At 61.8% G+C, this 14,651-nt stretch overlaps 1 protein-coding gene across 1 annotated transcript; it reads left to right on the forward strand.

Moving 5' to 3' along the window:
* The first annotated feature begins 2,031 nt into the window (after positions 1–2,031).
* On the forward strand, positions 2,032–12,642 carry CCDC154 (coiled-coil domain containing 154). Its single transcript, XM_025371078.1, has 17 exons — positions 2,032–2,203; positions 2,511–2,727; positions 2,917–3,106; positions 3,311–3,351; positions 3,633–3,728; positions 4,077–4,200; positions 8,040–8,141; positions 8,223–8,351; positions 8,429–8,547; positions 8,942–9,068; positions 9,165–9,302; positions 10,268–10,387; positions 10,534–10,610; positions 10,948–11,065; positions 11,844–11,930; positions 12,169–12,353; positions 12,496–12,642. Exons 1-17 carry the CDS (start codon positions 2,197–2,199, stop codon positions 12,620–12,622), a joined length of 2,004 nt encoding a protein of 667 aa, XP_025226863.1. The 5' UTR covers positions 2,032–2,196; the 3' UTR covers positions 12,623–12,642.
* The last annotated feature ends 2,009 nt before the right edge of the window (positions 12,643–14,651 follow it).

The raw sequence follows: 14,651 nt of genomic DNA on the forward strand, positions 1-14,651 counted from the left end.
CGTGAGCCACCGCGCCTGGCCTGTCACAAATTTTTTGTCTTGGGCAACGGAACTGAGGATGAGAGGGAGAAGAAAACAGTCAAGAAGCTATTCCTTTTCATCTGAAAGTTCTTATGCACTTCTTTGTAACCACATGCATATGTTACTTTTTTGTTGTTTTGTTTTGTTTTGTTTTGGATGTGTGGTCTGAGTGCTTGCTTTTGAGTCAGGGGGCTTGACAGTTCTTCAAACTGAAAACTAAGAGTGGCAGATCTGGTTCTGGTATAACACACGCTAGAATTTTGCTATTTCATTGTTTTCTCTCAGGCACCGTTTTCGACGGCTGCTGTTCATTCATCCATTCAGCACATACTTGTTCAGGGGCTTTTATGTGCCAGGCACTATGCTAAGGTCCTGAAGATGTCCTTCAAACAGCCAGCCAAAATTTGGAACATGTTTTGTGCCAGCTACATAGAGTGTGTTTTTGTTAAAGACTTCTATTACTGTGGGCCTTTGTTCTTGTTGCTAGTCAATCTTGGGATGATCTAATAGCATGTAGCTTTCTTTGCAACAGAGCTGGACCCAGAACATTCCATTCTGGACTCCAGGGTCCTGCACATGTGAAATAGAGATAGGACTGACTTTGAGCACTGGGATAAGTAATTCTCTTCCGTTAATAGCACTTTCCTGGAGCTATGCCCTTAGAAAATGTCACACCAAAGGGTCCCATGGACACTTTGCTGCAGAAATTATTTGATTCAAATCAATTCAATTTAAAATCGTGTATTGAGTGCCTACTACTTATAAGCATGGGGTAGGAATGGGAGATGAGCCAAAGATGAAAATAACCCAGACCCTGAAGCTCATCCTTTTTTGAGAGTCTTACATCTTCCTAAAGACTGATCCAGATACATCTCTTTTAAAAATATTTTATAGTTCTCATTGGCTTTCAGATTTTTTTCATTAAAAAAAAAAAAAAACCCACTGCATTTTAACTGAGTACCAGACACTGTGCGAGAGGTTGGTTATACCATTTCAGAAAATTACATTATTGATGGCAATGGCATTGGTAGTATTTGAGTCACCTGCACAACATGCATGTATCAATCAGAATCTGCAGCTGTAACAGGCATGATTTTGCTATGTATAGTTGCTAGCAACTGACTACTGCTTTATTTATTTATTTATTTATTTATTTATTTAATGAGACAGAGTCTCGCTCTGTAGCCCAGGCTGGAGTGCAGTGGCACAATCTCGGCTTACTGCAACCTCTGCCTCCTGGGCTCAAGCCATCCTCCCATGTCAGCTTCCTGTGTTGCTGGGACTATAGGTGCATGCCACCACACCTGGAGAATTTTTGTATTTTTTTGCAGAGATGGTGTTTCGCCATGTTACCCAGGCTGGTCTTGAACTCCTGAGCTCGAGTGATCTGCTTGCCTTGACCTTCCAAAGTGCTGGGATCACAGGCGTGAGCCACTGTGCAATTATGTATTGAAATATGTTATTATAAATAACCTTTTTATGTCTTCTTTGTATTACAGTTAGCGCACAATATTGATTTTCTTTCTTTTTTTTTTTTTTTTTGAGACGGAGTCTGGCTCTGTAGCCCAGGCTGGAGTGCAGTGGCCAGATCTCAGCTCACTACAAGCTCCGCCTCCCGGGTTCACGCCATTCTCCTGCCTCAGCCTCCCGAGTAGCTGGGACTACAGGCGCCCGCCACCTCGCCCGGCTAGTTTTTTTTTGTATTTCTTAGTAGAGACGGGGTTTCACCGTGTTGGCCAGGCTGGTTCTGCCCTCCTGACCTGAAGTGATCCCGGCCCCAGGGCCCTGATTAACCAGACAAAGCACTCAACACTGGAAGTGAAATCTCAGCCCTTTTATCCCTCCATCCAGAGTGAATGAACAAATAAACACACTATTCTCAACTCCACTCACTGGCAGAATTTCCCTTTAGTGCCGTCTTTTAGGGGCTCCCTGAGGAGAGCTGTGGTGCAGCACCGTCCGTTTTAGTGCCAGTTCATCATCTGACCCTCTGTGAACCACGGTCCCTGGGAAGGCAGCCAGACGACGGCAGCAGCTCGTCCCTCAAGGCCCGGAGCTTTCACGGGACTTCCTCTGGCCCCTGACCCCCCAGCCTGTGCCCAGCTCTGGGCAAGCTGAGAGGCCCCAGGCCCAGGCCACAGCCGCGGGCAGAGTGGCCGGTGCAGCCCAGCAGCCATGTCAGGTGAGCCGGAGCTGAGGGCGGAGCGGAGGAGCGGGCCCGGGGAGGGGCCTGCCACAGGTGTGAGGGTGGGGACCGCTCTGCTTCTGACCCCGGGCTCCCACACGCTGGCCAGGTGGGGTGCTGTGTGTCTTCAGGCAGGGCCCTGGACTTGTCTGAGCCAAGCCCCTCTGGATCCTGTGTGACCCAGGGAGACGTGTTGAGCTCTGGGTGGTGGGCAAGGGTCCTGCAGGGGTTTGGGGCCCCGTTCCCGTAAGCTCCAGTGGGAGCTGGACCCCAAGGGGCGAACTCCCAAGACACCTCCTTGCAGAGCCGGCCGACAGTGGCCCCTCAGGGGCATCGGGCCCTTCCCAGCTGAGCGCCATCACCCTGGAAGACCTGGGGCTCCTCCTGGCAGGAGACCTGACCAGCCCCGAGACCTTGAGCCTGGAGGAGCTCTCGGAGAGGTATGAGTCCAGCCACCCGCCATCCACGGCCTCTGTCCCTGAGCAGGACACCGCCAAACGCTGGAACCAGCTGGAGCAGTGGTGAGCCCTGCGGGGGACGCTGGGGCGGGAGGACCACACCGCGCCGCCGCCTCTGCCTCTGTCTCCACGGCGGTCACCGCCAGACTCGCCCACTCTCGCCCTGGCCAGGGTGGTGGAGCTGCAGGTCGAGGTGGTGCCTCTGTCTCCACGGCGGTCACCGCCAGACTCGCCCACTCTCGCCCTGGCCAGGGTGGTGGAGCTGCAGGCCGAGGTGGCGTGCCTGCGGGAGCACAAGCAGCGCTGTGAGCGCACCACACGGAGCCTGCTGCGGGAGCTGCTCCAGGTGCGGGCCCGCGTGCAGCTACAGGGCTCAGAGCTGAGGCAGCGGCAGCAGGAGGTGCGGCCGGCAGCCCAGGCCCCTGAGAAGGAGGCGCCCGAGGTGAGCGGCTCCCTCACCCACACGTGGAGCTGCCCCTTTCCTGGGTGTTGGGGGCAGCTGCTTCTGGGCCTGGAGCCCAGCTCACCCCTGCTGTCCAGACCCAGAGCTCCCAGGGGCCAGTGGTGCCAGAGCTGGGTGGACTCCAGGGCCAGGTGCCAGACCCGGGCCTAGGTCCAGCCCACAGCCTCCTCTTCCTCCTCGCAGTTCTCTGGTCTCCAGAACCAGATGCAGGCCCTGGACAAAAGGTACCTCCCACACACGCAGGGGCACAGGCCCGGGGCGGGGGGGCGGCGGGGGAAAGCAGTGGCAGGTGCGTTGGGGGATCCACATCTCCCGCGGGTGTCGCTGGAGTAAGGGATACACATCCAGGTCCAGCTAGAAAGGGCCGGGTTTGTACGTGCCTGGGCGGCCCTCAGAGGCCCAGGAAAGCCGTGGGAGGTGGCCTCAGGGGCCCCTTGGCCGGACCCACAGCCCCCAGAGGCTGCTCAGCCCCTGGGCCTCTCGGGAGTGGCTTGTTGTGTCCCAGGCTGGTGGAGGTCCGGGAAGCCTTGACTCAGCTCAGGAGGAGGCAGGCGCAGCAGGAGGCAGAGAGAAGGGGCGCCGAGCAGGAGGCCGGCCTCAGGTGGGTGCCCATCGCCCGCGGCTGGCTCTGGAGCTTGCCTGGGGTCGTTTGAGAGTCCCTGGCCGAGCCAAGACACGGGTCTCCCTGCTGTGTGTCCTTGTGACCCAGCGGGGCACCCGCCCTCAGTGCCGAGTGTGCTGGGAGCCTGGGCCCGCTGCGGACCCTCTGTGGGGAAGAGACTCACAGCAGCCCTTCCCCCCCACCAGTGCTGTGTTTCTCGTTCCTCTGTTTTCCTGGGGGCAGGGGGTGGGGGTCGTACACCTCCTGCCTGGCCAGCCTGTGGGTCAGCCTCACCCTGCTGGGTCCTCCGGCCAGCTGGGCTGGTGTGACTGCAGCCGGTTTCTCTAGGCTGGCCAAGCTGACCGACTTGCTGCAGCAGGAGGAGCAGGGCCGGGAGGTGGCCTGCGGCGCCCTGCAGAAGAACCAGGAGGACAGCAGCCGGAGGGTGGACCTGGAGGTGGCCAGGATGCAGGTACCACCAGGCCCAGCCTTCGGTGGGGGCCGCCCAGAGGGCCGAGGAGGACACCCCAACCATCACGGCCGTGTCCATTGAAATCAGCTACAGCTGTAGACGATGTAAAACTCAGTTCCTCAGCCATACATGCCCCATTTCAAAAGCTCAGGCCAGTCGGGCGCAGTGGCTCACGCCTGTAATCCCAGCACTTTGGGAGGCCAAGACAGGCAGATCACAAGGTCAAGAGTTCAAGGGCCAGCCTGGCCAACGTGGCAAAACCCCATCTCTACTAAAAATACAAAAAATTAGCCGGCCGTGCTGGCGGGCTCCTGTAGTCCCAGCTACTTGGAAGGCTGAGGCAGGAGGATCGCTTGAACCCAGGGGGAGGAGGTTGCAGTGAGCCGAGATCACACCACTGCACTCCAGCCTGGTGACAGAGCGAGATTCCATTTCAAAAAACAAAACAAAACAAAAGAACAAAAGCTCAGGCCATGTGCAGTGGCTCACGCCTGTAATCCCAGCACTTTGGCAGGCCGAGGCAGGAGGGTCACTTGTGCCTGGGAAGTCAAGACCAGCCTGGGCAACACAGCAAGACCCCATCTCAAAAAATAAAAAGCTGGCCGGGCGCGGTGGCTCAAGCCTGTAATCCCAGCACTTTGGGAGGCCGAGGCGGGTGGATCACGAGGTCAGGAGATCGAGACTATCCTGGCTAACATGGTGAAACCCCGTCTCTACTAAAAAAAAATACAAAAAACTAGCCGGGTGTGGTGGCGGGCGCCTGTAGTCCCAGCTACTTGGGAGGCTGAGGCGGGAGAATGGCGTGAACCCGGGGGGCGGAGCTTGCAGTGAGCTGAGATCACGCCACTGCACTCCAGCCTGGGAGACACAGCGAGACTCCGTCTCAAAAAAAAAAAAATAAATAAATAAATAAATAAATAAATAAAAATAAAAAGCTGAGTCGCCACGTGGGGCCGGCAGCTGCGCATCTGGGTGTCCTTCGTCCCAGGAAGCTGCTTGTGTCCTGCCGCCTCCACCCCTCCCCACACAGCCGGCGCCTGCCTGGATCGACAGATCGCACGCAGCCCTGAAGCCCCTTCCACGGCCACTTTCAGGCTCCACCTTTCCCTGCATGCAAAGCGGAGTTCGCCTTCCCTGACACGAGTTCCTAGAACCCAGGGTCCCACCCATGGGGCCGGAGCGGCTCCTCCTCCCGCTGTGGCCTCAGCAGGGGCCTTCGCTACGGGTGGGGAGGGGACCGGGCAGCCGCACATTTCAGCAACTCAGGTCTGAGCTCCACAAATAGAGACCGGGGACTGCAGCCAGCTCCCGTGCGCATCAGGCAGTACGCTGGGTGCGGGGCCAGGACTGCCGGGACGCCCCAGCAGTCGCCCACATAGCTCTGCTACCTGGAGCTGGCAGCCTCCCTCTCACTGCCCTTTGGGAAGTTATTGAGTGGCTGTGTGGGGCAGGCAGAGGTGCTGGGCTGAGGATTCCCAAGGTGCCAGGTGTGGGGGAGCTGCCGCTCACGAGGGCGGCTGCCTTTCCCTGAGCCTGGGTGTCTGAGTGTTCTCTAGGGCCAGAGGCAGAGGGCCAGAGTCAGGCCGACCCTCGTCTCTGGTTTTGAGACGGGGTATTGCCTGGTTGCTCAGGCTGGAGTGCAGTGCTACGATCACAGCTCACTGCAGCCTCAGCCCCCCAGGTTCAAGTGACCCTCCTGCCTCAGCCTTCCAAGTTGCTAGGACTGTGGGTGCATGCCACCATACCCAGCTAATTTTTTTTTTTCTTTTGAGACGGAGTCTCGCTCTGTCGCCTAGGCTGGAGTGCAGTGGTGCGATCTCGGCTCACTGCAAGCTCCGCCTCCCAGGATCACGCCATTCTCCTGCCTCAGCCTCCCAAGTAGCTGGGACTACAGGTGCCCGACACCACACCTGGTTAATTTTTTGTATTTTTAGTAGAGACGGGTTTTCACCGTGTTAGCCAGGATGGTCTCGATCTCCTGACTTCGTGATCTGCCCGCCTCGGCCTCCCAAAGTGCTGGGATTACAGGCGTGAACCACGGCGCCCGGCCTGCCTGGCTCATTTTTTGATGTTTCGTAGAGACGAGGTCTCACTGTGTTGCCCAGGATGGTCTCAAACTCCTATAGGCTCAAGTGATCCTCCTGCCTCAGCCTCCCAAAAAGTTTTCTTTTCTTTTCTTTTTCTTTTTTGTTTTTTGGTTTTTTTTTTTGAGACGGAGTCTCGCTCTGTCGCCCAGGCTGGATTGCAGTGGCCGGATCTCCGCTCACTGCAAGCTCCGCCTCCCGGGTTCACGCCATTCTCCTGCCTCAGCCTCCGGAGTAGCTGGGACTACAGGTGCCCGCCACCACGCCCGGCTAGTTTTTTGTATCTTTTGGTAGAGACGGGGTTTCATCGTGTTAGCCAGGATGGTCTCGATCTCCTGACCTCGTGATCCGCCCGTCTCGGCCTCCCAAAGTGCTGGGATTACAGGCTTGAGCCACCGCGCCCGGCCTCTTTTTCTTTTTTGAGACGGAGTCTCACTCTGCCACCCAGGCTGGAGTGCAGTGGCGCTGTCTCAGCTCACTGTAAGCTCCACCTCCTGGGTTCATGCCATTCTCCTGCCTCAGCCTCCCGAGTAGCTGGGACTACAGGTGCCCACCACCATGCCCGGCTAATTTTTTTATATTTTTAGTAGAGACAGGCTTTCCCCATGTTAGCCAGGATGGTCTCGATCTCCTGACCTCATGATCTGCTTGCCTCGGCCTCGCAAAGTGTTGGGATTTCAGACGTGAGCCACCGCGCCTGGCCTTTTTTTTAATTTATTTTTTTCCCGGACAGTCTCGCTCTGTCGCCCAGGTTGGAGTACAGTGGCCTGATCTCAGCTCACTGCAACCTCCATCTCCCAGGTTCAAGTGATTCTCCTGCCTCAGCCTCCAGAGTAGCTGGGATTACAGACAGCTATCCATGTCTGGCTAATTTTTGTAGTTTTAGTAGATATAGGGTTTCACCATGTTGGCCAGGCTGGTCTTGAACTCCTGACCTCAGGTGATCCACCCGCCTCGGCCTCCCAAAGTGCTGGGATTACAGGTGTGAGTCATTGTGCCAGCCACTGCTTGTTTTTGTAAATAAAGTTTTATTGGCACACAGGAACATTTTTTACATGTTGTCATTGTCTCCTGTGGGGGCTGTAACCGCCGTGCTGAGAGGGTTACAACAGAGATCCCACGAGGGTGGAACTTGTACCATCTGGCTTTTTACAGAAAAATGTCTAGTCTAAGGTGCTTCCTGGGGGGCAGGAGGCCAGCAGGGGCTCGTCCAGAGAGGAAGCTTCCGGGAGGCGCCTCTCCGTGGCTGAGGAAGGGCCTGTGCCGCCTGCCTGCCCTTTGGGTGTATGAGACGCAGGGACTGGGTCGGCTGCACCTCCCCTCTCCCCTCACCTTCAGACCCTCAGTGCAGCAGGAAAGCAGCTGTTGGGGTGGAGACAAGGCCCCGAGGCTCTGCCCAGCTTGCCTGGCTCCCCGTGCATGGGGACACCCGTGTGACATCCCTGCTTCCCTGTCGGGGCCTGGTGGTGGCTGGGGGGCCTTCCCTGGGCGGCATCGGTGGTGGGTGCCAAGTGTGTCTGGTCCCCACGTGAGCGTGGCCTTCCAGTGCTTCACGAACCCAAGCCTGGTCGGTCGTCTGGGTACAGAGTGGTCCTGCCTGCCCTGGCTTTCTTCTGGCTGAGGGTGTGGCGGGCCTGGCTCTGCTGGGCTCGGGGACAGCAGGGGACCCCAACTCTGATGGAGCCCACAGGCAGGAGGGGGACGGGCTGCGTGTCCAGCAGAGGCTGCACACGGGACAATGTGCCTCCGCCCCAGGCCCAGGTGACCAAGCTCGGCGAAGAGGTGAGCCTGCGCTTCCTGAAGAGGGAGGCCAAGCTGTGCGGCTTCCTGCAGAAGAGCTTCCTGGCCCTGGAGAAGGTGGGAGCCTGCCCGCGGCCGGCCTGCCCCGCCCCACTTTCCAGACGCAGACCTGCGGCTGACCGTGGGGTCTCGCCACAGAGAATGAAGGCCTCGGAGAGCTCGCGGCTGAGGCTGGAGGGCAGCCTGCGGGGCGAGCTGGAGAGCCGGTGGGAGAAGCTTCGGGGGCTGATGGAGGAGCGCCTGCAGGCCCTGCAGGGCCAGCATGAGGTGGGGCCGGCCGGGCGGCGGACAGGTGGGGCCGGGGCCGGGGTGTGGGTCTCAGGGCGGCCTCCACCCCTTGGCAGGAGAGCCACCTCCTGGAGCAGTGCCAGGGCCTGGATGCCGCCGTGGCCCAGCTGACCAAGTTCGTGCAGCAGAACCAGGCATCGCTGAACCGCGTCCTGCTGGCTGAGGCGAAGGCCTGGTGGGTGTCCTGGGGCCTCAGGTGCTGTCAGGTGGGGAGACCCCCAAGTCCCACTCAGGAGGGGGCCACGGTGGCCGACTCAGCGGGGAATGACCTTGCCTCCCCCCAGCAGAGTGCTTGACCCCGAGGGCTGCAGCCGGACGGTGCGGCTCCTCCTCCCTCCCGTGCTCCCGTGGGGCCTCCCGTCCCTCACCTAGCCTGCTCTCCCTGGGGCACTCGGCTGTGGCCATGGGGAGTGAACCCCTGTCGTGGTGGCACTGTGACCGCACCCCATCTTCCGATCCCAGGGTCTCCTGGGAGGTTCCGGAGCCTACAGCCAAGCTTCCCTCCCTAGCCCAAGGCTGAGGGGTGGGCAGGCTCTGCTGAGGGCATCTATGTGTCCCCCAACCCCTAGGGATGCCAAGGGGCGCCTGGAGGAGAGCCGGGCCGGGGAGCTGGCTGCCTATGTGCAGGAGAACCTGGAGGCCGCACAGCTGGCCCGCGAGCTGGCCCGGCAGGAGATGCATGGCGAGCTGGTGCTGGTGAGGGGGTAGCGCAACATGTCCCCAGCGGGGTCCCCTGTGCACACAGGATGGGCGCTCACCCAGGCCTCCCTGCACCCACCTGTCCCCCTTCAGCTCCGAGAGAAAAACCGGGCTCTGGAGGCATCGGTGGCGCAGCTGGCCGGGCAGTTAAAGGAGCTGAGTGGCCGCCTCCCGGCTCTGAGCAGCCGGCTGGATCTGCAGGAGCAGATGCTGGGCCTCAGGCTGTCTGAGGTGCGCCAGGCAGCAGAGGGCAGGCAGGGCTATGGGGAGTCCCCACCCCGCCGGCTCTCAGCCCACCACTGTCCCCAGGGGAGAGGCTGGACAGGCCAGTCCCAAGCCTCCCATCACCCAGTGACTGTCCCCAGGGCCCAGGAGACCCCGAGCTCCAGAGACTCCTGTGTGGGGCGGGACGGCCGCTGAGCAGCCTCGGCCCACGGCCAAGCCATGCGGGTAGCCACAGAGGGGCAGACAGGCGGCCTCCGCCCATCCTGCTCTTGTTCACTTTGTAACAGCTCTGTTGAAACGGACTCACTCCCCACACGGTTCACCCGCGAATGCATACGGTTCCATGAGTTCCGTGTGTCTATTCACAGTTTCAGAGCATTCCTCTGCCAGAAAGAACCCCAGCCCCGTCCGTCCGCCGTCATTCCCATCCCCACTTCCCCTGGCGACTGCCGGGTCCCTGCCTGTCGCGGGGGTGCCTGTTCTGGACATTTCCAGGAAATGGCGCCATGCACTGCGCGGCCGCTGCGGCGGTAACACCCGCGGGCATCCCGTTTCCCGCTCCTCGGGGCCTCGTGCACAGAGCTTCGCCCTCCCACCAGGGCGTAATGTGCATCGTGTGGGCGCCGCTCCCCGGTTCCGGCTCATCCCCTGAGGCATGCGTGCTGCTGCGAGTGGGCGACACCCTGTGTCCTGGGGCTGGATCCCACTGGGGCCTGCCCTGCCTCCCTCGGGCACCTGTGTGGTCGGAACAGCCCCCACGGGCCCTCGGCTGCCCAGGCCCTGCCTGGCATGTGTGTCTCCAGAGCGTGCTTGGCCAGGCCATCCCAGCTGCCTGCAGGCCTGTGCACAAATGTCTCAGAGTCGGAAGTGGGGGTGAGGGCCGCCTGCCCCCAGAGCTCCCCATGTCTGTCCATCCATCCGTCTGTCCTCCCTCTCTGGGCTCTGTCCCTCACTGGGCATCTGTATCCCAGGCAAAGACCGAATGGGAAGGTGCAGAGAGGAAGTCTCTGGAGGACCTGGCCAGGTGGCAGAAGGAGGTTGCCGCGCACCTGCGGGGGGTGCGGGAGAAGGTGGATGGCCTCCCCCAGCAGGTGGGCGAAGGCACAGCCAGACTCGGGGTACTTTGGCGCGGGACCCTCCCCCACCGCGCCCGTCCTCTCGCCTCCTCCCTCTCACTGTGTGGGCGCCGAGGCCAAGGCTGGTCCTAGACTGTGCCCGCTCCCGGCTCTGTGCTCAGATAGAGGGCGTCTCGGACAAGTGCCTGCTCCACAAGAGTGATTCGGACCTCAGGATTTCCGCCGAAGGCAAGGCCAGGTACAGCCTCCGGGGCCCTGGGAGAGGGGCAGGGGCTCTGCTGACCGTCACTGGGCGGGGCCAGTCCCCACGCTGCTCTCCACAAGCCCCCTGGTGTCATGACAGATCTGTTGTTCCCCCTGAGCCTGGGCCCGGCCCAGCACTGAGCTCACCCTGCCACCCTGGGGCAGCCTCTGAGAACTCTCCCTCTACCACCTTCCCTCCTGGAGGGGTGACAGAGCTGAGCCCCCTCGAGCCTCCTTAACCCTGTGGTGGCTGTGGGAGTAGCCTGTGTCCCCGGTCCTGGCCCTATCCCCGAGCACACCCCACAGCCAGCCCCAGCCTCTGGTGCCCGCAGGGAGTTCGAGGTTGGGGCCCTGCGGCAGGAGCTGGCCACGCTGCTGTCGTCCGTGCAGCTGCTGAAGGAAGATAGCCCTGGGCGGAAGATCGCGGAGATGCAGGGCAAGCTGGCCACGGTAGTCCTGGGTCTGCCCGCATCCAGCTGGGAGAGAGGGGGAGCCACTGGGTTCAGACTGGGCAGCCGTGCAGAGAGGCAGGACCCCCGGCCTAGGGGGCGTTTTCCAGCCGGCAGGAGACGCTCAGAAAACCACCTGTCGGAGGCCAGGCGCGGTCGGTGGCTTATACCCATAACCCCAGCGCTTCGGGAGGCCGAGGCGGGCGGATCACCTGAGGTCGGGAGTTTGAGACCAGCCTGACCAACACAGAGAAACCCCATGTCTACTAAAAATACAAAAATTAGCCAGGCGTGGTGGCGGGCGCCTGTAGTCCCAGCTACTTGGGAGACTGAGGCAGGAGAATCACTCGAACCCGGAAGGTGGAGGTTGCAGTGAGCCGAGATCGCACCATTGCACTCCAGCCTGAGCGACAAGAGCGAAACTCTGTCTCAAAAACAAAAAACAAACCCAGTTGCCCTGGGCCACCCCAGCTTGTCTCAGCCTCTGAAGTTCTAAGCGGAGGCACTTTGCCTGCAGCCCCCACGCTGGGGTGTCCGTGTGCAGCCACGAGGGCTGAAACAACCCTGAGCCCTGGCCAGGCCCCCGCAGGGCCACTCTCAGGCTGCCCCTTCCTCAGCGGAGCTTGTCCCAGGCCCTGCGGGGGTGGGGGGGAGGGCGAGGACCAGTGTCTCAGCGGGTGGCCCCTGCCCAAGCTGTAAGCGGATATGGGGGCGCCCGTGGGGACAGCAGGATGCCAGCAGACTGGCCCTGTCTGTGGCTTAATTGGGGCCGTGTTTAGTTTCAGAACCAAATAATGAAGCTGGAAAACTGCGTCCAGGCCAGCAAGACCATCCAGAACCTCAGGTTCAACACTGAGGCCCGGCTGGTGAGAAGGCGGCCCTGCCCGGCCGGCACCGCCCAGCTCCCACCCACTCCCTCGGCCCTGCCACCTCCCCGCCTGCCTTGCTGCAGGCGCCAGTGTCCATCTGTCCAAGTGTCTGGCAATGGGCATGGTTTCCCTGAAGATAAATGACTTCCAGGCTCTCGGTGGGAGATAAACCCCGTTTGGCGTCCCCTGCCCGGAGGTCTGGCTCCTGGGTGACACGGGCATCCCCGTCCCACAGCGCACACAGGAGATGGCCGCCCTGCAGGAGAGCGTGCTACGGCTGCGCAGTGAGGAGGACCCGCAGGCGCCGCTGGGCAGCCGGAAGCTGCTCCCATCCCTGGCAAGGCTGCGAGTCTTCATCAAGGACACAGCGTCAAACGAGGTGGTACCCGTGAACTGCTGGGGCGTGTACCAGGCGGTGAGGTGGGCAGCAGGGATCCCGGCGCGGCCTCCTGGGCCTTTGGGTCCAAAGGGTCGGGGTTTGGGGCTGGGGGCCCGCGGGCAGCAGGTGGGCTGTGGGGGGTGGGGCAGGGGTGCAGGGGCCACGTGCCGCATCTCCGGACAGGTGGCTGCAGTGGAAGGCGTCCCTCATAAAGCTCAGGGCCCCGCGGAGGCCAGGAGGGGTCCCAGAGAAGCCCCACAGCCAGGAGCAGGTGCAACAGCTCACACCCTCGCTCTTTATCCAGAAATAAACGAACCAGCCTTGTACTCATTAGAGCTGAGGTTCCCCGATGCGTGCCATTGAACAGTCTCCCCAGGGCCTGTGGGGTGAGAGGGGTGACGAGGCCCCGGGCAGCAGGGGTGCCCAAGGCTGGAGGGAGCCAGTCTCTTGAGCCCCACAACTCTCCCTGTCATGCCCAAGCCCAGCCTGGCTTCAGGCTGTTGCTTTTCCTAGCACTTCAGCAGCCCCTCTCCTTCCCTGCCAGGCCCCCTAGGGCTGCCAGAGCCCCCTGGGGTGGAAGGGGCTGGGCTGGGGCCTGCCCAGAAGCACCTAGGCCTGCCCCCGCCAGGACCCCCAGTGAGCCGCCCTGCCCGGGTCGTGAGGAGGACCCGGGGACGCTCCCTGGCCTGGGGCTCTCTGGCTCTGCCTCAGAGCCACTCCAGCCCAGCACCCTGCAGTGGAAGAACCTTCCAGCATCTGTGGAGGAGACAGCCCTTGTCTGCTGTCTCGGTCGGGCAGTGGGCCCCTCTTCCTGCCTCTCCAAGGAGGGATGGAGGAGGCTCTTCCCAGGAGGACGGGAGGAGAGTCCAGTGCCTCAGGGGCGGCCCCGCTGCCGCCAGCTGACTCCGACCCCAGTGCCTCGCTAGGCCTCGGCTGGCTGTGCCCCTTCCAGGGCTGGGGTTCCCCTGCCCGGCAGCTCAGGACAGGCCTCGGCGGACCAGCTGGCCAGCAGGTCGCTGAAGTCGGGCGTGCCAGGGTGCAGCAGGCCCAGGGGGCTAGGGGTCGGCTCCTTCCAGAAGGATGGGGGCAGCTTCCTCTGGGCCATGGGGGTGATGTGGCCGTACTTCCGCTCCAGCCTCAGGCTCCAGCTGGCCGCCGCCCTGGCCCCCCAGTACTGCTGCAGCCCGTAGTCAAAGAGCTCGGCCAGGGGTCCCAGGGGCTGCGCCCTGTCCCCGCCGAGGCCCGGCCTGCGCACCTGCCCTCGGGAGACCCCGGGCTCCGGGGTGTGCTCGTCCTCCAGGGACCCGCCTCGGGCCAGACGCACCAGGTCCGCGTGGTAGAGCTCCCGGGCAGTGCTGCCGGCTGGGCGGCTGTCGGCGTACACGTCGCAGGCATCTGGGTCCTGCGCCTTGTCCTTGCGGCCAAAGTACCGCTGGATGTCGTCGCTGATGAGCTCTGAGAAGCGTAGCAGCTGCAGTGGCATCTCGGGGCTGCTGGGACCCTGAGGGGCTGCCTCCTCCGCGGCCTCTGCCCGGCCTGAGTTCGGGAGGATCTGGCTGCAGCCCTCCAGCCCCTCGCCCTCCTCCTCCCCCTCCTCCTCCTCCCCCTCCCCCCCCCCCTCCTCCTCCTCCTCCTCCTCCTCCTCTTCCTCCTCCGAAGTCTCCGGGGGCTCTGGATCTGAGGGCAGGAAGGGGTAGTGGCGCAGCAGGGGCAGCTGGAAGTCGCACAGGGTCCGGATCACACCGGCGGCCATCTCCGCACGTCCCACGCTTCTGGGGCCTCCGGGGCAGCAGGTGCTGGCTAGGGAGGGAGGCAGAGGAGCAGGTTCCCTGTCAGGCCTGGCCATGCCCCCACCACCCTCGATTGCTGCACTCGGATCCCACCCATCTGTGGCCTCCCCCAGAGACCTTCCTCAGCTCCTGGGCTCCCAGTTGTGCTTGCTGAGGGCACGGATTGCCACCGGAGTGAGGCGTGGAGAGAGATGGGGTGGGCACTGTGGCTGCATGGCCGTGGCATGAGGGGAATGGCTGGCCAGGGGCTGAGACCTGCTGGACGGCTGGCCCAGGATGGTCAGTGGGTGGGATCAGTGGGGTCCTGTCATGGGGGGCAGTTGGGGACACAGGGACATTGTAGGGACACTAGAATTGTGGTCACTTGGGAGGGGAGGATGCTGGGTGGGAGAGGGCAGTCCCTGGGGACGGGGCCTGGAGAAGACAGGTAGGTGGGCAGGGACCCCCGCAGGCCAGGGCAGGGGGCTGGGGCTGCTGAGCCAGAGCTGGGCCCCAGGTTAGGCTGCTTTGAATCAGAACCATGGCTCTTGATCAAAGTGGAGGCGTCAG

The sequence above is a fragment of the Theropithecus gelada genome, chromosome 20 (assembly GCF_003255815.1).
Source record: "Theropithecus gelada isolate Dixy chromosome 20, Tgel_1.0, whole genome shotgun sequence".
In the NCBI taxonomy this organism is placed as follows: domain Eukaryota; kingdom Metazoa; phylum Chordata; class Mammalia; order Primates; family Cercopithecidae; genus Theropithecus; species Theropithecus gelada.

Excerpts from the sequence above, each read along its gene's own strand:
- CCDC154 (XM_025371078.1), top strand. Across the intron at positions 3,352-3,632 it reads ATGCAGGCCCTGGACAAAAG|GCTGGTGGAGGTCCGGGAAG; the intron begins GTACCTCCCACA and ends GTTGTGTCCCAG. Across the intron at positions 11,066-11,843 it reads TGCAGGGCAAGCTGGCCACG|TTTCAGAACCAAATAATGAA; the intron begins GTAGTCCTGGGT and ends GGCCGTGTTTAG.